Raw genomic sequence first — 17,547 nt, 5'->3', positions numbered from 1 at the left:
AAGACCTATATGAATTTTGAGGCCCATAAATATATATAAATATATATATATATATATATATATATATATATATATATATATATATATATATATGTAAAGGAGTTATATTTTTAAGATAAAACATTATTTTATTCATTCTATTACACATGTTTGTTGATATACCATCGTTACTTGAGTGTTGGAATGCTATTTATAGGTTCTCATTGACATTTTAAGGAGAAAAATGAACACTACAAATAAAAAATGAAAAGATATCTGACATATAAAGGAAAAAAGTACCTAACAACTTCTGTGTAGGTACATATCAATATATCATAAATTACTTGGGCATAGTTCAAAGCCCTTTTAGCATTAATTTTAAAAGATCAATGTGATTTGTCATATCCAATGAAAGTAAAAGGAAGAAGACAAACAACCGTATCACATTAATGCATCTAGTGATATTGTACCGAAATCACTAAGGTGTGCGGGTGTTGCTAGGTGCATCCAGCACCATTGCTTATGCACCTAGCAATTTAAGTGAAGTGACAAAAATACCCTTCACTTAAATCTCATAAACCTTCCCTCCTACGTTTCGTTCATACACCGCAGCAGCCTCGTTCTTCCTCTTCTTCCTTCGTTTTGTAATAAAAACATATAAGGATTATCAATATTCTCCTATTTTATTGCTTCATTTTGTGTGAATCATTGGAATTTCGGCATTCTCTGAGTTTTTGTGTAGTAAATGCCTAAATTGTTAAATTTATACTGTTTTGGTGGTTTTTGTTTTGTAGAAACACAAACAAGGGATTTGAAGAGAAGTTAAAGCCTGAGGATTTGCACTTAGCGCACTAGGCTTGCTTAGCGAGCTATAGTCGCTTAGCATGAAAAAGTTGTTTGGAGAGCCTAAAGTCATGTGAAGGGGCGTTTAGTGCACATTGCATGCTTCACGCCCAGTCACTTACTCGCGCTTAATGCGAAATTGCAAAAATCTTAGCTCAGGATGGTTTTAAGTGAAAAGAGAAGGAAAAAAGGAGACTTTTTTTTTGGAGTGGAGACAATACAAAACCCTAGAGCTTGAGGAACAAGAGAAGACAACCATTGGGAGCCACTCCTTATCCACTTGTTCATCTTCCTTCCATTTCCCTTCATATTTCCACCCTTTTTGTATAGTTAAGTCTCTCATGACGATGAGAGGCTAAACAAACCATTGTTGGAGAGCTTTCCATCAAATTCTTTTGATGTAATGACTCTCAGTACCTATTGAATATTATTACTAGTTTCATTGTCTCTTTTTATGCTTATTTACATCTATTTGGTTTGATCACCCATTTATATGTTATGTTAGAATTTAGGCATTGAAAAATGTGGTTAATCCTTAGAATTGGAAAGAACATCTAAATGCTTCATTCCCAGGGATAGTGTGAGGTGGTTTAGCCTGTTTATACATCTCTATTAGTCATGCGGTTCAACTAATTTAGTTCTTGAGGGATTAAGAAAGGAATTAGGGGAATTAGGCTTTTTCATCAAAGGAATCACAGTTAGAGTACTTTAATAGACGTAGGTGATAACTAGAGTACTATTAAATAGAGAAAAATTAACTATATTACGTCAAGAGAAGTTTCGGTAAGAAGCCCCCAACATAATCAACTCCTACGTTCACAATTCTTTGTCATTCCTGGTGTTTGTTTTCCTTGCTAAGTCTTAGTCTAGAATCATATAAATATCTAATTTACAAACAAAATGATTCGAATTGCACTTCTTAAATCCATTCATTAATTGCACAAAAATTGGATTACACAATCTTGAGTACAACAAAATCCCTCTAGAAACGATACTCAATCTTACCAATTTAGAATACTATTTGAACGAATTAGTGCACTTGCTAATGAGTTAACACTCATTGAACTAAGCTTTTTGGTTGATTTTAATGGTTGCTAGTAGGCATTTAAAATCCGTATAATGCATACGGATTGGCTAATCCGTATAACACATACAAATTAGGTAATCCGTATGAGTTATACGAATTGGTTAATTCGTATAACTCATACGAATTACCTAATCTATATGTTTTTTTAATTATTAATGTACTAATTTTATTTTTGTTTCTAAATAGTTATTGTTTATTTTTTAAATCAAAATAGATTATTTTGAATTATCTTTTTAAATAGTTATTGTTTTTTTAGTTGTAAATATATGAATTTTGTTTTTGTTTTTAAATACTTATTATTTTTTATTGTAAATATATTAATTTTATTTTTGTTTTTAAATAGTTATTGTTTATTTTTTAAATAAAAATAGATTATTTTGAATAATGTTTTTAAATAGTGATTTTTTTAAATTTTAAATATATTAATTTTATATTTGTTTTTAAATAGTGTTTTTTTAATTTAAAATAGATTATTTTGAATTATGTTTTGAAATAGTTATTTTTTTAATTTAAAATAGATTATTTTGAATTATGTTTTGAAATAGTTATTGTTTTTTTAATTAAAATATATTATTTTGAATTATGTTTTAAAATATTTATTTTTTAAAATTATAAATATATTATTTAGAATGTTTTCTTTAATAGTTAATATATTTTAATAAAAAAGATTATTTTCATTTTTGTTTTGAAATAGTTATTGTTTTATTTTTAATTGTAAATATATTTAATTATTATATATTATTTTTTTGTAAAAAAATAGGCAAGGAGACCTAGTTTTTGTTTTTATGTAATTAATTAATTAGTGTTTTTTAGTTGATTTTTAATAAAGAAGTTATTTTGATTAAATAAAATTAATTAAAAATACATTTTGAATATATATATATATATATATAATTTTTTATTTATGAATTATTGTATAGTAATTGATTAAAGTATTGTTTGAATTTTGACATAAATTTTTGTGTATGTTCAAATTTGCAGATTATGGTTAGAACCAGAGGTTGAGTCGTGTTTTAGGCAGAGTTATAGGAAGAGTCCTGGGAAGAGAAGATAATCATGAGTTAGATGAAGCTTATCAGCGACAAAGCGACAAAGGCCCACAGCATTCGCACATAGGCAATGGGAAGCTGTCCCTGTTGTTGAGGATGTTCATCACATGGATGACGCAGTTGATGAGGTCTTCCCAGATAGGCTTCACAAACATTTAGAACTAAGCTTGGATATACACAATCTTGAGTACAACAAAATCCCTCTAGAAACGATGCTCGATCTTACTGTTTTAGAATACTATTTGGACGAATTTGTGCACTTGCTAATGAGTTAACAGCCGTTGAGGTAAGCTTTTTGGTTGATTTTTTGGGGTGGGTAAGCGGACCGATCCGCCCTGCATAAGCCCGCATTGACAGCGAACCGGGCTAGCTCACCTCGCATTCTTACACCGATCAAATAAATTGGTCCGACCCTGTCCCGCGGACCCCGCGAGTCAAACGAGTCGGTCTGCGGGCCTAATTTTAAAAGAATTTCAATTTCAATAAAAATACAACACAATCAAATTAAGTTCAATACAAATGTAAATAAAATCTTAACAATTAGTCAATTACATCAATAAAATAAATAATGTCTTAACAAAAGAAAATCCAAACAATAAATCTAAAATATGAAACTTAAACATCTCCAACAACAAATGATTCCATATTTGAAATAATAAAATCCTAATGCGGGCAGCATAGTTTGCGGGTTAAGCGGAGCAGACCCAAAAATATAACATAACCATGAACCGTTTAAAAAAATTGGTCTGTTATCCGCGCGAACCGCGGGCCAATCCATGGACCTGGGTCCGTACCCACCCCTAATGATTTTAATGGTTGCTGGTGGGCATTTGGAATCCGTATAACACATACGGATTGGCTAATCCATATGAGTTATACGGATTGATTAATCCGTATAACACATACGAATTAGGTAGTCCGTATAACACATGCATAGCTTATTTTCCTAAATAGGTTCCTTCACTTTAAAATAAACAAGTGTAACATTTTTTTTAAGAAATAGGAGTGTATTTTTTCAAAATAAGTTATATAATGTAATCTAAGCATCTATTGCCACTATTGGAGAAGGGAAGTGCAATTTATCCCAAATTAAATCATCTATGAACTGCAAATGTCATAAACTAACACTTGAAGAGGTTTTCTACTAGAGAATTGTTATAAAAAAGAGGACCCAAATATTATCAGGAAACGTACTCAATTAACATATCATTAAATCAAGGCAGAAGCATAATAAGCCACCAACATGCATATAACCTATTATTACTGAAATGACTTCAGAGGGTCATTCGGGTCGATATCAGCTAGTAGAGGGAGATCAACTGGCATAGCTTCTAAACTCAAGCCTTTCTCTCTCAGCTTCAAGATTACCTCCTCAAAAACAACTCGATTGCCACTTTGGGTTAGATGCAGACCATCACTGCGTTTTAGTTATAAAAAAAAAAAATCAGATTTTCATGTCACTCTCTTATCATTGTTGGTGAGGGCACACAAACAAGACAAGGACACTAAATAATAAGTATTGTTACATTAAGTGTGAGATTTATGAGAAGGACCTACTCTCCTAAAAATTTAAACAGTTAGGTAAGAGCTGAAAATGGTTTGCACGACACTGCATGCAAGAAGTATTTGAGCTTGGAGAATGAACAATGCACAAGCACACTTTACCATGTACCATTTGGTCAAAGAAGCTTTATTAGTATGTCAAATAGCATGATTAGCATCTCTCCTAAAATTTTAAAGCTACTATTGTCTCTTTGTCTCTTTGAGCTTGAAGCATAGACATGCATATAAAATATGTGGGTAGCAAGGTTTAAATTCCTTATTCCCTGGTTATATAGGTGTTAATACTATGTAAACCACTACCTAAAAACTTAAAACTATTTGATGAAAACCTGAACGTTTTTGTATCCCTTAATAATTTACAGCTCTAGAATGACTATATGTATGTTTGGTTCCATGTTGAATTAGCTAGAATTCCATTGAAATACTAATAAACGTGATTTTAGGTAAATTTCCACATGTTTGATTCCACGTTAAGAAATAGATTCTTGGTCCACAATTGACTGAGTAGAAACAATTTTTGGTAAGTTTTGGGTTGGATCAAAAAATTTACATCAAGTTTTACTATTAACTTACTTTTAGAATGAGAACATTTAGACATAAATCACATTACTTCAAAATCAATTTTTCCAATGCTCACCTAAACACATGTAGTCACAGTCATTAAAGATAAATGTAATAGGTAAAAAGTTACCATAGATATTCTTTCCTCCAGTCAGGGCACTGCTGCATTTTGGTCCAGAGATCAATCACAGGTACTCCACATTCTTCAGCCACAGCAATGCATGCTGTAGCATACTCACCAGCAGCTTCATTTGTCCTCTCTGGAAGACCCTGTGGATTGTATGCATATGGATATCTGCAACAGAATTTTATAAAAAAAAAATTGAGCTTAACCTTTCCTTTGCTGTATGTCTTAAATTTTATAGGAGAAAAGTTACTAAAAACAATGATAGCATGAAGCCGTGAAGAACTAAATGGCACTTAAATCATACCTAAGACGTGCTTCTTCATCAATTGGAGGAGTTGTTATAAGGAGAATATGTGTTGTTGGCCATTGCTTCTGAATTTCAGATAAAAGTTTACATTACACCACAATGCATATGCAAATTTGATCAAAGAAAATCAAATGAAAGGGAAAAAATTATATGGAATCTTCTCCATCTGAGGTACTGGTAACAGGCACTCCTTTCATGCTTTCATGTTTTCCAATATTGAAAGTTTCAATTATTCTAATCTTATCTAACTGATTCTAGGGAAGCTACATGTGATAGAGAAATAGCAAGGTCAAGTTTTTTATTAAATGTAGATTGATCTAGTAGTTCATGATAGGTTTTATCTAAGTGCAAATGGTGATAAAAAGAAGGATCCTCAGAGTCAGAATCAAACTTTGAAAACATGATATGTATTGGTTAGTTACACTATATGTTGAGCTCAATAAGTCCATAATACACTGGTGTTTAATTAAACATCAAAACCCAACAGCAATGCTTGGTCTTATTATGTATCAATTGATAATTCACCCAACCTTTGCCTTTGCCAATAGCCAGTTTCTCCACACAAACCAAAATGAAACAAATAAAATAAAATCCTCTTCAGTAGAGATTTACATAGCACAATCAACTCTTTGACCCTAATCGTCCAAAACACACAAGTAGCATACCTTTCTCTAATCTGTCACTTATTACATTTACTGATGAATACAGTCCACATCCTTGAAACATAATTATATCTTTCCCTTAAAGTAAAAGTACCCCAGTATACGAGTCAGCATTCATTAAACCTGTGGGCCTAAGACTTGATAACCCTCCTCGAGGAATGTTCAGCACCACTCTTTCCACTACGTACCTCTAAAGTAAATGAGGGTCTCTTCTCTTCCAAAATCCTTTCTTGCTTGCATACCTTACAACTAGGAAACCATATAATACACAAAGCATAACTATAATAGGGATTTAGCACACGGGTCATCCAAAAAACACAATCACATGGCAACCAATGAAAGAAGAAAAATGAAAAACACAAGATTTAGGTTGTGAAATAAAAAACTCCTAGTAGCCTCCCATTGTCCAACCAAAGGACCCTTCACAGTTTCAAAAGAAAACTTCATAAAAGTGAACCTGTACACAAACAGCTCCACTAGCATAAAAAGCAACGAATCAGACAACTACAACTTGATTCAACCTTTTTCCCACCTTATGTTTTTAAATTGTGAAACATTCGAAGTAACTTTTCTCAAAATCTTTGTACCAAATAACATTCCTGTTATCTGTTTGACCTTTTTCCCCATTCTCAAGGGTCCCCTCGATCATCTTTGACCACACACATGAAGAAACAGTCTTCATAACACTCAACCCCGCCAAATTCCAAATGATGATTAACCCTTTTGCAACATGCATTGGAACAGTGTCAACTCCAAAACCCAATTGATCAAAACCCTCTTGTGTCAACCAAAAACGGTAATTGGTGACCCTTTTTGCCTAATCATTTGATAATTTGTTGCAGCAACAAGCTGCGAATACACACACAAAGATGAACTTACCACGAAGAAGGACACAATAGAGTGAAGGTTCTGCTTATACTCAAGGAGAGGCACGTGTTGAAAAGCACCGTATCTATCTGGAAGGCAAGCATCGTTGGCCCCAAAGAAAATAGTGATAGCAACTGGTGCTCCATTGATTCCACCATCACCATGTTGTGTTGCAGCGAAAACCTTCTCCAACACCTTCAACACCCACCTTGTGTTGTAGCCACTGTAACCTCTTAACACCACATCTACCTGATCATCATAATCATGAAAAAAGCTTCAAACTTTATATACAAATCATCTTACCCATTAAGGAGACAATAAAAAAATGAAGAAAAAAAACACCCCATTTGCAACAGCTCCAAAATTTACACGAAAACCACCATACCCATTATGCAGAAAAATGCAAAAAGAAAAAGATTCAAATTCAAAGCATTCACTCTCATTTCAATTTTTCATAAAAGTTTAATACCGTGCGGGAGAAATGGTTGGCGAGAGAAGCACCCCATCCACCTTCAGCAAATGAATCCTGAGTGATTGAATCGCCGAAAAGAAATATCTTTGGTCTCATCTTAGAGTTACTTTGAAAGTCTTGCGGAGCTTGAACTTGAACAACACTGAGTGTTTAAGATAACACGGTGGAAAAATAACTGCAGTGCTCTGGGCACGAATCAAACTCTAGATTCCCGGAGTTTCTGTTACAATTCACGTGCTCCGCACTGTTGTTGCAGTTAAAACTTAATAGAGAGGTTACCATGTTTTAGAGGAGAGTTTTATCATTTCAATGTCAAGTCAACTACTGACTTTAAATTCTTAAATTTTATTTTCTTTTTAAACTATACATATGTGAAAATAATTTTTTTGACCTTAACCAATGCAGAGTTAATAAGTAAATTTTTCTTAAAAAAATTATTTCTAATGATCAAACTTGATATAATATATGTAATTTTTTTAAAACTAAAATAAAAAAAAAATAGATATGAACCGCAAATATTTTTTTATATCGTATTTTAATTATGAATTATTATATAGTTAAGAAATATTAATTTTTATAATATATTTAATGTATTTTTACTTAATTAATAATCTAAAAATTGTACGCTAATAAATATATCAAAATTAAAATTATCTTAAAAGTATTTCATAAAAAATTAAAAACTAAAAAATATTTTATCAAAGTCATTATATAAAAAGCATTGTTCTTTATAAAAATTATATTTAGAAAATATTAGGTATGTATTTACACTTCTTGTATCATTTTTTTTATTCCCCTTTTTTTTCATCACATAATCTATCACATGTATAATTTTTTTTGTTTTTTTTACTCGGAGTTTACTTGTGACAATGAGAGATAATTTATCCATTTGAATTTTTTTTATAAAAAAGTATACTTTAAAATGAATATGTTACAAAATTAAATAATGACATGAATTTGATTTGATCATAAATCAAATTGATAATTTAATCACTTGACATGTCATATAAAGAAAAAAATTATTATTACCAATATTAATTTCATCCTCATAACTAATTTATCATAAAATAATTTGTAATAAAAAAATAATTGATAATTTATAACTAATTATATATATATATATATTTTGTAATAAAGATTAAAAGATGATTAAAATACAAATTATAAAGATTAAAATATTATTTTTAAACTATAAGAATTAAAAAAGAATTAAAATATAAATTATAAAGACTAAAATAAAATTAAAATATAAACCATAAAGATTAAAAAATCACTTTCAAGTATTGAACCAATAAGTAAAAATTAAAAAAATTAAAAAAAAAAACCTTAAATATATAGCGTGTATTAAAATATTACTATTCAAAACCTAATGTGCGCGCGGGTCCTCAGTCCTCTCGTCCTAATGCTCTCTACCTACATCTCACAAACTCACAGGTTTGGGATTTGGAGTTGGCGCTTTGCACCTTGTTCTGAGTAAGTGTTTGGTTATTGCATAGATTCTTTTATTTATGCCTTATGTCCGCCAATAATTCATGAGCTGGTGAAATGGTACTAAACTCCCATTCGATCTCTAAACGATAGGCCCCTAATGTCTGGTGATTTTGCTCAAGTACTAAAATTATTTTTATGGGAGATTCGTGGGATTCATGACCCTTTCATTTTCTCCTATTATCTGGATTCACAAGAGTCTTGTGAATCTTGTATTAAAGCATTTATTGTCTTTGCATTTGGGAGTGTAAATTACTGTTGGCCCCAAAGAAAAATGGGGAACAAAAAGTACATGAAAGGAGTTATATATTTCATGCAGGAAAAAACACCACAGACCATACTCAGCTTCTTGACAGGCTCCTAAAATTTATGATGCAAACAGTGATACAAACAAACATCTCAATTGCCTTGGGAATATTTAAATTTTTAAATATTAAATTAGTAGTAAAGATGGGCTCCTGGAGTTTTTTTTTTCAGTGTCTAAAGATTGCTTCCTTCTTTAATTTCTTTAAGCAATGTTGGTATGATTAATGGATATCACAGATATGTTGCAGGTAAATGTTGCTTCAAGTGGGAAAGCATAATTTTTCTTTCTTTTCTGCTTTAAGTTGATAATCCAATGGCTATTCTCAATGGGTAGTTTTAGGATCTTTTTATTATTTTAATCATGTTAAAGTGTTTCTTTCCTGTCGTTACCATTTTCTCAAACAGGTTAAATGGTGCAGATACCAATTTACCTGAATGGATGTTTTCTAAGATTATCAGAATTGCAAGGCTTAAATTTAATGAGTATTCCATAAAGTGTTTCTTTTTTCGTTTGGATTCCATCCCTATTTGATATCATTTCATTCATCCTCCCCAGTCCCCAATTCTTGTTCCTGCTTCTTCTCTAATTATTTTTTTTTGAACAGCCATATTCTCTAATTATCTTAAATTTTTGTTGATTGTTGAAGTTACACTTCCTCACGAACACTCTTGACTTTATAAAAATACTGAAATTTAGAAATAACAAAACTAAGACTTGCATTCACTCTGTTTGTTCCTATTAAGATTCAAAAATTCAACTTCAAGCTTTCCAATTGTAAAATACTTTCCTGAGTTGCATTGAAACTGGAAAAGTGCATATTTTTGGTACACTCACTGATTCTCCTTCAATTTGAATTGTTTAATCACTGACATCATGCATTGCTCTGTCCAAATAAATTAAAAATCCATGTTCATGCTTTCTAATACTGTAAAATAGTTTCCCCAACTGTGTTAAAGCCGGAAGAATGTCTATTTCTGGTACACCCAATTTCTGAGAATACCACACCAAGAGCCCGCAACACACTCTACTTTAAGAGTAGATATATGCCACACAATTCCAAAATCAAACCAGACTGGATTGCTAATATGAAGAAAAGATCAGAGTGTTATGTATTTTGGGAGAAATTAAATATGCATGTCCTTAATTCCCCATGCAATACCCAGATTTTATGATTTTAATTGAATTGATTGATTTGTTTTAGTAATTTTTTAAATTATGATAATGATCCCATATTTTGAATTTGGCTTTGTTATTGTTTTTTTTGCTACGTAACTGCCTTTTGGCCCAATTTTTTTCAGTAAGTTACAGTATTTTTCTATCTTTTTAACAGGGGTGGGGATGGAGACGTATTTTTTAATCCCGGCGGGGATCGGGGGCGGGGGCGGGGCCGGGGCCGGGGATCGGTTACAAAGTCGGGGGTGGGAAATGCAATACCGTCCCGCCCTGTTGCCATGCCTATCCCTAGCCGGCGCTAACAACGGTTATGCTTCCCTCTCGCTGCTCTTGCAGTTGCAGAGATACTGCACTGCACCTCCCTCCCTCTTCGCTTGCAACTTTTCTCTCACTATTTCTCAAATCTAACTTCCTTTTCATCTCAAAGGTACTCCAAATATTTTTTTATCCCTTTTATCAATCAATAACAACAACAACTACTTCCTTCTATTAATACTCTTTCAGAACCAACCTGTATGTTATATAGTTGATTCTTAATTTCCGAAGCAACGATAATATTGTTGTTGTTTTATGTTTTTTTGGTGTTGATTCACACGTTGAGTTTTTGTTACGATGAAAGTAATGAAGAAGGGGAAAAGAGACTCGCATAGTGGGGAAAAGAAGAAGAAACAGAGGAACAGGGAACAGAAGCCTGATGTTGAGGCAATTGTTGCTACGCAGAACGGTGAAGGTAAACTATGTTGTAATGTTTTCATATTCATAGCCCTTTGTTGAACTGTCCCTGAAATAAAGTGGTTGTTTTGTTTCAGTGGATAGTGCCAACGGAATGCAGGCTAGAGAGACAAAAAAGGAGAAAGCTTCCATCAACAAAAAAAGATAGAACAATGACAGAAATGTGGTTAGGAAACGAAGACCGAAGGGCGAAGAGGTTGATTTGGAAGAGCAAAGTGGTGAGTTGATAAGATTATTGGGTGTTGGCTTGTGCTGTCAATAATTGTAGAACTCTTCATTACTCTTCAAATGCTATATTGCATTAATTTTATTTTTGCTGTTATTGTTTCTCCCTATTTTGGAATCTAGTATAGACCTCGTTTATAAAAATTAGGTAAACTATTATGTTGTAATGTTCATGCTCAACATCTTTTTTTCTTTATTTTTTCCCAATGGTATCAGATGGAGTAGTGGACAATCCTCATTCTAAAGTTGAGGAGATCCAAGAATTTGATGGGCACAGAGATTCTGATACTGGTGCAGCTATCAAACCTTAATAAATTACATTTTCTAGTTGATTTCAATTTTTTATTTTGATATGTAATGTAATGCCTGAAGTTATATATTCATTTCCCCCATGAATTTATCTTGATCTTGTAGGTAGGGCAAAGAAAGACAAGAAAAAAAGGAAAAAGGAGGAGGGAGAAGGGTGCAATCAGGAGGAAGTTTATATTATTTCCTCTGTTGACGATGACTGCTCAAAAGGAATGAAAAGTATGAATTGTTTGTTTAGCCATTGAGGAGTGCATTACTTTTTTACTTGCTTTAAACCTCCAAACATTATATATCTAAAACTTTTATTTAAATGCATTGTCACTGTATTGTGAGTCTATTTAAATGTATTTCAGTTTAATTTGCAAGAGTAATTTCCATAGTTGAGGATTTTTATGTTAACTCTCATCTATAGATCTCTTTTATCATTTGCCAATTAACAACTTCCACCCCTACCTTTTATCTATGAACATTTAGACAGATTTTTTAAATGTTTTTCAATCTGTTGACAGAATGGATTGTGATGCACCTTTGTACTTTGTCCATATTTCATATTTGTAACCTATTGTCTACTGTCTATTAATGTTCATATGAGATAGTTTCTGACTGGGGACTACTCTACAGAATGGATCATGGAATACCATCAAAGTAGACCAGGATTGGATGTATTGCAAAATCAAATTGATGACTATATAACAGCTCATGAGGCAAAACTGGAAGAGGTAAATATGATGACATACATGCATAAGATCAAAACAGAATGTTTGGATGGACGGGGGTGGGGTGGGTGGGGGATGTATTGCAAAATCAAATTGATGACTTTATAACAGCTCACGAAGCAAAACTGGAAGAGGTAAATATAATGACATACATGCTTAAGATCAAAACAGAATGTTTGGATGGGGTGGGGAGATCCATTAATGGTAACTAGAGTAGTGCAGAAAAGCTTTGGAAGTACATTATTTCTGATTAAATATGAGCAAAATCAAGCATGTAAAATTGAAGTTCAGGAAGACAAACACTAGTGCTAGCTTAGAGGTGAAAATTGGAGATGATACCATTCCACTAGTCTCAAAGTATCTTGGATCTATTATACAAGATAATGAAGAAATATAGACTTCAAGCTGGGTGAATGAAATGATGAAGTGTCTTAATTGTTATTTGTGATTCAAAAGTTCTTCAAAAGCTTAATGAAAATTTTACGGCACAATCACAAAATCTGTGTTATTGTTTGGTATTATATGTTGAGTGGTAGAATCCACCAAAAAAAATATGTTGAGTGGTAGAGAGCCAACAAGAGAAGCCCAGTTAGTGTGGAAAACATGAGGATGTTGTGGTTGTAATGAATATTAAGTGAGCATAAAAGACAAAGTAGAATCAATATTGAATACTTTAGATAAAGCAAGGGTAGCATAACTGAGTAAAAAATGGTAGAATATTGCCAAAGGTTGTTTGAATGTGGGAGAAGACAATAGAGGCCCCAATAAGGAGAGTGGATCAGAAGCAAAGTAGCCCCTATAGTTAGAGGTAGAAAGAAGTCTAGAAAATATGGGATTTGAATTCCATTTGCAGTATCTGACTGAAATGAGTTGTCTGACTATAGTGTCCCATTATATCAAAATAGCCTCTTTGTGATACTTAAATGTTTAGCCTTTTATTTCCTAACTTATGCATGATCCCTCATTTTTTTTTTCTGTTTTTATTTTGGTTTTACATATAATGATGTTTTGATTAATGCAGGAAAGAGAAGAAAAAGAAGCCCTTGCTGCAGAAGGGGGGTGGACAGTTGTTGTACACCATAAGGGTAGAAAGAAAACTACTGACTCTGAGAGTGGAATTGCTGTGGGCTCTGTTGCTCAAGCTGCTGTAGAGAATAAAATGACCAAAAAGAAACATAAAGAAGTTGGTCTAGATTTCTACCGCTTTCAAAGAAAAGAAGCACAGAGAAATGGTATAATTTCTTTTTTGTGTCAAAACAAATGTCAATAATTAAATATGGATCCACAATGTTAGTATATATTGCAAGAAAAGCATATGCTATTTTACAGAGCTTTCTATCAAAGTTTGGATTTTTTTTATGAGCTAATGCCATTTGCTTTTCTTTTGTTTCTAATGAATTCCTTAATCCATAAAAAAGGAAATCATGATGTTTTTTCATTTCTATTTTACAGTGCTTAAGATTCACAACTCATTTTGTCAGAACTAAAATTTTATACCTGAAAACACTAGCAATTCCTGTTTCTGGATGTTCATGAAATGAATGTCACGTTGCTGTGGGTGGAACACCACTTAATGAATTATGATTTTTTGTAGAAGTCTCATGCTTTACACCCTATATTTGTTTCTTAATTGCTGTTGTGTATAAGATTATAAACGCATGTTGTTGCCAAGTTAAGATTTTATATACAAATGAATGTCATGAAAGAATGTTTCTGGATGTTCATGAAAGGGATGCCGTGTTTTTGTTTGTTGGAATTGCATAAGGAATTGTATGATTTTATGTAAAAGTATCATGCTTTATGCCTCATTTTGTTTCTTAACTCCAGTTTTTGTGAATTAAAACTTGGTAACTTTCTAAATTGATTTTGATTAGATTTTGTTTTTGTTAGCGGTCAAACTGAGATAAACCATTTTGGTTTTTGTTGCAGAGATCATGACACTGCAGAGCAAATTTGAGGAGGATAAAAAACGTCTGCAGCAGATGAGAGCTGCCAGGAAATTTAGACCTTATTAGACTACGTTTTTGGTGTACAAGGTTCACAGTGGGTTTTTTGGTGGATTTGGGGTGGGGTGGGGTGGAGGTAGTTATGTAGTCTTGAAGTTCAATTATCCCATAGCTCTGAAATTTAAAACAAAAAGTTCATTTTATCATTCTCCAAATTTGTCGAAATTATTTGTACATTTGGTGTAGGTGGTAGTTATTGATTTGTATGACTTTGCAGGGTTGGAAATGCTGATCAGCCCCTTTCTGTCCGTTATTGTGACTGCATTTTGGTCATTTTGGCTACATTGTTTTAAACTTGACAATATCTATAATTGTTAGATTCTTATTTACTCCAAACATATGCAAATTCAAGAAGGAAATGTTAAAACTTTGAAGTTTGAACAACTATAATTTTTCTACTGTATCTCGTTGCATTTTTTTCTTCTACCGTTGAATTTGTTTCTAATGTCAGCTTAACTTGTTCTCTGGTAGATATGATTATGATGGAAAGGAAGATTACATTCTTATTATGTTAGGCTTTATTTGATAATACAATTATGAAGGAATGGAAAAGAAGGGTGTATAGATTTTGAGGTCCGTGAATTCTTCTAGAATTATATGGAAGTAAAAGTTATAAAGTTGATTTGATGGTTGAAGGTGAAAAAAATGTTGAGTTCAAATTCAATTCGGACAAAGGTGAAGAAGGAAACAATCCTCTAATAGATGATGAATGCAGTGGCTAAACTATGAGAACAAAATGAAGTCATACAACACAAGAGTAGAGAGGTTAAAGAGCAAATTAAAGTCTTGTTACACCAGATAATGATGTTGAGGTTGAACCTAGCCGAAGACAAAACAACGCAGGGACAGGGGCACCTCAAAAGGTTTTAAACCATTCTCTCTATATTTTTTTTTTTGAAAGCAACCAACTAAGACAAGAGAACCCTAAACATCCCAATTATGTTGACATCCTTAGCGCAAAAAAGTAAACAAGCAGCTAAGAAATTTCATTAAACAAAAAAATAAATGATAACAAAACACATGGGAGGCAAAACCAAACCCATGGCAAGCCAAGCTATCTAAACCTATAGTTTGTAAAATCATATCTATTCTCAATAAAATCTAAGGCTAGAAAACAAGGGATAACATCCCACCAATGAAAGCTGTCATATAAATGAGCTTTGTATGCAAGTAAGTCTGCACGAGTGCTTCCCTCCCTATAAATATGGCCTATCACAAAATTCATTTGTCTAGTTAAAGCTATACAATTACACCTTTTATTTTTCATAAACCAAGGAACTAAGTCTAGATTGTTGTAGGACTGAACTACCAGAGTTGAATCACATTCCAGCCAAGATTCAACCAGCCTTTGTTAAAAGCTATCTCAATAGCTAAGATGACACCCATAATCTCTACAAAAAAGGAATTATTTACACCTAAATTTTGAGAAAAGCAACCAAGAGAGTTAGCTGAGTGATCCCTGAAGATGGCACCACAACCAGCTAAGCCAGGAGAGCCCTTAGCCGAGCCATCACTGTTGCACTTAACCCAACCCTGCAAAGGGGGGTTCCAAGTGACTGGAGAAATGCAATCTGCTATTCTAGGATGATCCAAAATACCAAGCAGCTTGCTGATGACAAACTCCTGGATAGAAGAGTTCATACAAGATGAAGAAACATTACTTGTAATTCTAATTTTCCCAACTATCAACGAAATTGCTGAGTGGAAGGAGATGGCTTTGTTATTAATTAAAGCGCTTGTTGTTTCTACAGTGCCATATGGCCAAAACAGAAAAAGTAGTAATGGAGGAGAGAAACTCATTGATATAGCTAAAGTTGATCGCACGGTTGAATAAAGACTACACTCAATTCCAAATTCTAACAGAAAATAGACATTGAAAAATTAAATGCTTGGAAGACTCATTATCACCCTCACATCTCCCAAAGCTTGTCATGATCCACTAGAGCAAGAAAGAAGCTGATGGTGGGATTTGAGAATACCAGAGGTCCTTGAAGCTAGACTGAGAAACATCTTTGAGAGATAGATGACCATTGCTGGAGTTATTTCTTCCGAAGGATGAACTGGGATGACCATATCTACAGTAACCATTCTCTATTTTAAACGTTAAGAACTTATAAAATTATATTTCATTTTTAGTTTTTAGTATTATAAAGTTATGGTATTATATTTCTTTAATTTTGTATTATATTTCTTCAATTTTGTATTATTATTAATTTTCCCTCTCACCGACACCTCTCTTACAACGCATGATGATCTCAACCTTCGCAGTTTCCTCGATTTTCCCGAGTTTTTTCTTAAGGTTAGGCAATCATGCAATGGCTTACCCATGAGATTTCTATATATTCTTCTGAGACAGGTCGTTGGAGCGATCTTAGGGTTTCTTCATGTTTATGATCAAGGTGTTTATTGTACTGGTGCTATACATTAGTATTACACTGATGATCACAAATCTCTGTAGTTTTACGTGGAAAATGAATGCTTGAAAACATATCCAATGCCAACGAGTATAATTCTGAGCCAAAGTGTATAGGGTATTTTGGTGAGTCAAGAGGCCATTTGCATTTGATTCTTAGAAACTGTTGGACTTTATATACCATGATGTGAAACTTAGAAATATTTTGTCAAATACTGATCACATGTCAAAGCAAGAATAACAATCGTTCATTCCAATTGCTTGTTTCTTATATACTGTTGGACTTTTCTATTTTCATACCAAAAACACTATGCTGCATGCTTTTGTTTTTGTTTTTTGATTGTTAAGTGGTGGCTGGTGGGCTGGGCTATACCATAGACCAATCAGGAAAGGGGATTGTTATTCTCACTCCCCCTATTGTTATTTGCACCTCCACATTCTTAAAATTCGCGGGAAGACATACCTGCTGCTATTTTTTATTTTTTATTAATTTAACTTTTTTATGTTTTAACATGTGTTATAGAAACCTAAATTTAAATTTTTAATATCATATAAATAAATTTAAAAAAAAACTAAAATTTTAAATCAATCTACTAAAAAAATTCAAAATAAAATATTATGAAAACAAATACAATATGATTTCCTTTAATAATGTACAACA

The 17,547-nt window shown here is 32.6% G+C and overlaps 2 protein-coding genes across 2 annotated transcripts; one reads left to right on the top strand and one right to left on the bottom strand.

Moving 5' to 3' along the window:
• Nucleotides 1-3,986: 3,986 nt before the first annotated feature.
• Nucleotides 3,987-7,815, bottom strand: LOC114374537 (GDSL esterase/lipase At5g45920-like). The gene is made up of 5 exons (XM_028332194.1): nucleotides 7,515-7,815; nucleotides 7,058-7,294; nucleotides 5,514-5,581; nucleotides 5,213-5,377; nucleotides 3,987-4,375 (listed from the first exon to the last, which is right to left on the bottom strand). Exons 1-5 carry the CDS (start codon nucleotides 7,611-7,613, stop codon nucleotides 4,219-4,221), a joined length of 726 nt encoding a protein of 241 aa, XP_028187995.1. The 5' UTR covers nucleotides 7,614-7,815; the 3' UTR covers nucleotides 3,987-4,218.
• Nucleotides 7,816-11,368: 3,553 nt separating this feature from the next.
• Nucleotides 11,369-14,809, top strand: LOC114375546 (ribosomal RNA-processing protein 7 homolog A-like). The gene is made up of 6 exons (XM_028333349.1): nucleotides 11,369-11,435; nucleotides 11,659-11,733; nucleotides 11,857-11,970; nucleotides 12,373-12,470; nucleotides 13,489-13,699; nucleotides 14,397-14,809. The coding sequence occupies exons 3-6, from the start codon at nucleotides 11,964-11,966 to the stop codon at nucleotides 14,480-14,482; spliced, it is 402 nt and encodes a 133-aa protein (XP_028189150.1). The 5' UTR covers nucleotides 11,369-11,435; nucleotides 11,659-11,733; nucleotides 11,857-11,963; the 3' UTR covers nucleotides 14,483-14,809.
• Nucleotides 14,810-17,547: the final 2,738 nt, after the last annotated feature.

This window comes from Glycine soja, chromosome 11 (assembly GCF_004193775.1).
Source record: "Glycine soja cultivar W05 chromosome 11, ASM419377v2, whole genome shotgun sequence".
Classification (NCBI taxonomy): domain Eukaryota; kingdom Viridiplantae; phylum Streptophyta; class Magnoliopsida; order Fabales; family Fabaceae; genus Glycine; species Glycine soja.
The sequence above is the reverse complement of the archived record's forward strand: the minus strand, read 5'-3'. Positions and strand labels throughout refer to the sequence as shown.

Coding starts and splice junctions, on each gene's coding strand:
- LOC114374537 (XM_028332194.1), bottom strand. CDS start 7,613: ATGAGACCAAAGATATTTCTTTTCGGCGATTCAATCACTCAGGATTCA. Junction 5,582..7,057: donor CTATTGTGTCCTTCTTCGTG/GTAAGTTCATCT, acceptor TCTGAAATTCAG/AAGCAATGGCCAACAACACA. Junction 5,378..5,513: donor GATGAAGAAGCACGTCTTAG/GTATGATTTAAG, acceptor ATTCTGTTGCAG/ATATCCATATGCATACAATC.
- LOC114375546 (XM_028333349.1), top strand. Junction 12,471..13,488: donor ATGAGGCAAAACTGGAAGAG/GTAAATATGATG, acceptor TGATTAATGCAG/GAAAGAGAAGAAAAAGAAGC. Junction 13,700..14,396: donor AAAAGAAGCACAGAGAAATG/GTATAATTTCTT, acceptor TTTTTGTTGCAG/AGATCATGACACTGCAGAGC.